Genomic DNA, 4,540 nt, shown 5'->3' with positions numbered 1-4,540 from the left:
GAGTCATATGGTCCTCATTTTTTAATTTGTTTATGTGATGTATTATATTTATAGATTTATGTATATTGAAGCAGCCTTGAGAATCTGGGATAAAACCCACTTAGTCATGGTGTATAATTTGTTTGATGTGTTGCTGGATTCCGTTTGCTAGGATCTTATTGAATAATTTTGCATCTATATTCATTAGAGATATTGGTCCATAATTTTCCTTTTTTGTTGGGTCTTTTCCTGGTTTGGGGATGAGGGAGATGTTTGCTTCAGAGAATGTGTTGGGAAGTATTCCTTCCTTTTTCTATGTTTTGGAAAACCTTTTGGAAAAGGTTAATATGGGTACTAGTTCCTTTTTAAAGGTTTGATAAAATTCTGCTGTGAAGCCATCTGATCCCAGGCTTTTGTTTTTGGGAAGATTTTGTATAGTTGATGCTATTTCAGAACTTGAGATAGGCCTGTTCAACATTTCCACTTCCTCCTGGCTAAGTCTAGGAAGATGGTGTGATTCCAAGTATTGGTCAATTCCTTGCAGATTTTCATTTTTCTGAGAATAGAGTTTCTTGTAATATTCATTAAGGATTTTTTGAATTTCTGAGGAGTCTGTTGTTATTTTGTGTTTACCATTTCTGATTGATGAAATTAGAGATTTTACTCTTTTATGTCTGGTTAGGTTAGCCAAAGGTCTATCTGTTTTATTGACCTTTTCAAAAAACCAACATTTTGATTCATTGATCTGTTGTATAATTCTTTTATTTTCAATTTCATTTAACTCTGCTCTAATTTTGGTTATTTCTTTTCTTCTGCTGGGTTTGGGGTTGGAATGTTCTTCCTTTTCCTGTTGCTTGAGCTGTCCCATTAAGTTGTTGATTTCCTCTCGTTCCATTCTCTTGAGGAAGGCTTGTAACGCTGTAAATTTTGCTCTTAGGACTGCCTTTGCACTATCCCAGATGTTCTGGTAGTTCATGTCTTCATTATCATTTTGCTCCAAAAATTTGGTAAGTTCTTTCTTAATCTCATCTGTGACCCAGCTATCATTTAGCATAAGATTATTTAGTTTCCATGTCTTTGTGTCAGTTTGCAGATTCCTGTTGTTACTGAGTTCAACTTTTATTCCATGATGGTCCGAGAAGATACAAGGAATAATTTCATTTTTAAAAATTTGCTGAGGTTAGCCTTGTGACCTAAGATGTGATCAATTTTGGAGGATATACCATGCACTAACGAGAAGAATGTGTATTCAATTTTGTTAGGATGAAATGTTCTGTATATGTCTATTAAATCCAATTGTTGAATGGTTAATTTTAAGTCAAAAATGAGATGCCAATTTCTTTTTGGGCAAAGAGTATTTCTAGTTGGTGGATAACATCCGCATTTTGCTTTGAATTAAATTTCATCAATACAAACTTTGTTTTTTGTAATTTTTACTTCTCCCTTTTTATTTTCTGTATTTATTTTCTCTCCTGTTTATTTTTGTATGTTGTCAAAGTCCAAAGCATTGCTTAATAATTAGTTTCTAAAGTCACTTTGCAGTATTAGGCATGATTTACTTGTAGGGCAAAGACAATAAGGTAGTCTTATCTGGAGAGCCTAAAAGTGGGTGACTCAGCAGCTGCCCCATTCGTTATTGTGGTTATGAGTCAATTACTGGCAGCAGTGTGATTTGTTCTATGAACATGTGCTTTCACGCCCTCTTCTGAGCACAGGTTTTGTGTCTGCCTTCTTCCTCCTGCTGTGTCACTGGAGCTCAGTATCCAGGCAGCCCAATTGCTCTGGGCTGTGGTTCTGCGATGGCTCCTACAGGGCTGCCCTGCCTGCTCCCACTGTGTGCGTGTCTGCTGCTCACACCTGGCCTGGCCGAGGCAGGCAAGCTGCTGGTGGTGCCCATGGATGGGAGCCACTGGTTCACCATGCGGTTGGTTGTGGAGAGACTCATCCAGAAAGGACATGAGGTGGTTGTGGTCATGCCAGAGGTGAGCCGGCAACTGGGAGAACTAGAAAATTGTACAACAAAGATTTATAGAACTTCTTATTCCTTGAAGGATTTGGACCGTGAGTTCATGTATTTTGCCAATGATCAATGGGAAAATCGGAGACAAACTTTATATTCTCTTTTATTGACATCAGCCAGAGGTGTTTTTGAGTTATTTTTTTCACATTGTAGGAGTTTGTTTAATGACCAACAATTAGTAGAATACTTAAGAGAAAGCTCTTTTGATGCTGTGTTTCTGGATCCTTTTGATATGTGTGGCTTAATAGTTGCCAAGTACTTTTCACTCCCCTCAGTGGTCTTCAGCAGGGTGGTATTTTGCCATTATCTTGAAGAAGGTGCACAGTGCCCTGCTCCTCTTTCTTATGTTCCCAGAGGTCTCTTAGGGTACTCGGATGCCATGACTTTCAAGGAGAGACTACGGAACACTCTCTTCCACTTGGAGGAACACTTGTTGTGTCCCTATTTTTACAAACCTGCCTTAGAAATTGCTTCTGAAATCCTGCAGACACCTGTCACAGCATCTGATCTCTTCAGCCACACGTCAGTCTGGTTGCTGCGAAATGACTTTGTTTTGGAAACTCCCAGACCCCTGATGCCTAACATGATCTTCATTGGGGGCATCAACTGCCACCAGGGAAAGCCATTGCCTAAGGTGAGTTGTCTCTCCTGTAGCAGAATAGGCATAATCTGGTTTTGGATCAAAAAAAAATATTCCTTACTGGACTATGAATTCTTATTTACGTTCATCAAATTTGGAATTGCTTTCTGGTTTAATGAATTATTTTGTGTTAATGCACTTAACTGTGAAGTAGCAAACTGTCATTTGATACACACATATACACACTTAATATAGTTGTACATAATTTCCAAGCCGCACTTTTTTTTTTTTTTTGAGAAAGAATCTTGCTCTGTTTCCCCTGGTAGAGTGCAGTGGTGTCATTATAGCTCATAGCAGCCTCAGACTCCTGGGTTCAAGCGATCCTCCTGCCTCAGCCTCTTCAGTAGCTGAGACTGCAAGTGCCCACCACATCTCACTAATTTTTCTATTTTTTGTAGAGATGGGGTGTTGCTCTTGCTCAGGTTGGTCTCAAACTCCTGAGCATAAAGGAGCCTCCTTCCTTGGCTTCCCAGAGTGCTAGGATTACTGGTGTGAGCTACTATTCCTGCCTGAAGCTACATTTAAAAAAAAAATAGAAATAGGGTATTAATATGTTGCCTAGGCTGGCCTCGAACCTTTTTGGGCTGGATCCATCCTCTCAGCTCTGCTTCCTGAGCACCTAAGATTATATGCTTATGCCACAATTCCCAACTACCAGGCTTTACCTTTTTTTTTTCTTCGCGATAGAGTCTTACTTTGTTGCCCTCGGTAGAGTGCTTTGGCATAACAGCTCACAGCAAGCTCCAATGCTGGGGATGTAGAGATTCTCTTGCCTCAACTTCTCAAGTAGTTGGGACTACAGGCATCCACCACAATGCCTGTCTATTTTCAGAGATGAGGCCTCACTCTGGCTCACTTTTTAACACTGTTGGTGGAAAAATAATGAGAAACACAGGAAGAAATGCAGCTTCCCTCCCTTTTTTGTTAATCCTGGAAAAATGCTCTTAGCAGTTTTGTATGCATCATTTTAAATTTTTGAAATCATTTTCTGTTTACCCAGATAGCTAATGTAAATTCTTGTATAGCTCTCTCTCTCTCGCTCTCTTTTTTTTTTTTTTGAGGCAGAGTCTTACTATGTCACCCTCGGTAGAGTGTTGTGACATCATAGCTCACAGTAACCTCAAACTCTTGGTCTTAAGTGATTCTCTTGCCTCAGTCTCCCAAGTAACTGGGACTATAGGCATCCACCATAATGCCTGACTATTTTTTGCTTGCAGTTGTCATTGTTGCTTAGCTGGCCTGGGCCAGGCTCGAACCTGCCACCTTTGGTGTATGTGGCCAGCACTCTAGTCACTGAGCTATGGGCATCAAGCCTCTCGTATCTCTTTTATTAAAATATAATTTATTATTAAGTGGGACATGTTGCTCTTTACCTTGCCTTTTTCACCTGCCAATATGCCATAGATATCTTTACCTGTCAATGCATACAGATGTGACTCGTTCTGTTAATTGTTGTGTAACTTTTTGCTTTGGATACACAATAGTTTTTCAACCAAACAATATTGATAGATACTTAGAAGTTTCCTAAACATCCTTAAATACTTCCTTTATCACTGTAGTCTGGAGCCCTGGGTCAGATGATATGCAGACATTACCTTTTAACACATTTGATAATTGTGTTATCACACACAATTGGTCAGATCATTGCTGGGTCAGATGATATGCAGACATTACCTTTTAACACATTTGATAAATCACTTTCAACTCATTGAACAATCTCTTATTTTGATCAATGGCTTCTGAGAGTTCTGGTTTTCTGTACCTTCTCCAGCTTCTGATGTTGTCACACTTTAAAATATTGTTAATTTTCTGGGCAAAAAACAAATCATGTGAAACTGTTTCAATTTTTACTTCTTATTTTCATAGAAATGTAGGCCATTTGCACATGTTCTTCTGTGAAT

At 39.0% G+C, this 4,540-nt stretch overlaps 1 protein-coding gene across 1 annotated transcript; it reads left to right on the top strand.

Moving 5' to 3' along the window:
* Nucleotides 1-1,778: 1,778 nt before the first annotated feature.
* Nucleotides 1,779-2,834, top strand: LOC100956767 (UDP-glucuronosyltransferase 1-8-like). Its single transcript, XM_003785052.1, has one exon. It carries the CDS (start codon nt 1,779-1,781, stop codon nt 2,832-2,834), a length of 1,056 nt encoding a protein of 351 aa, XP_003785100.1.
* Nucleotides 2,835-4,540: the final 1,706 nt, after the last annotated feature.

This window comes from Otolemur garnettii, unplaced genomic scaffold, assembly GCF_000181295.1.
Source record: "Otolemur garnettii isolate 467f Iridium unplaced genomic scaffold, OtoGar3 scaffold00013, whole genome shotgun sequence".
NCBI classification, from domain to species: domain Eukaryota; kingdom Metazoa; phylum Chordata; class Mammalia; order Primates; family Galagidae; genus Otolemur; species Otolemur garnettii.
Note: the sequence above shows the minus strand (reverse complement) of the source record. Positions and strands in the feature narration are given on the sequence as shown.

Excerpts from the sequence above, each read along its gene's own strand:
- LOC100956767 (XM_003785052.1), top strand. The coding sequence starts at position 1,779 with ATGGCTCCTACAGGGCTGCCCTGCCTGCTCCCACTGTGTGCGTGTCTG.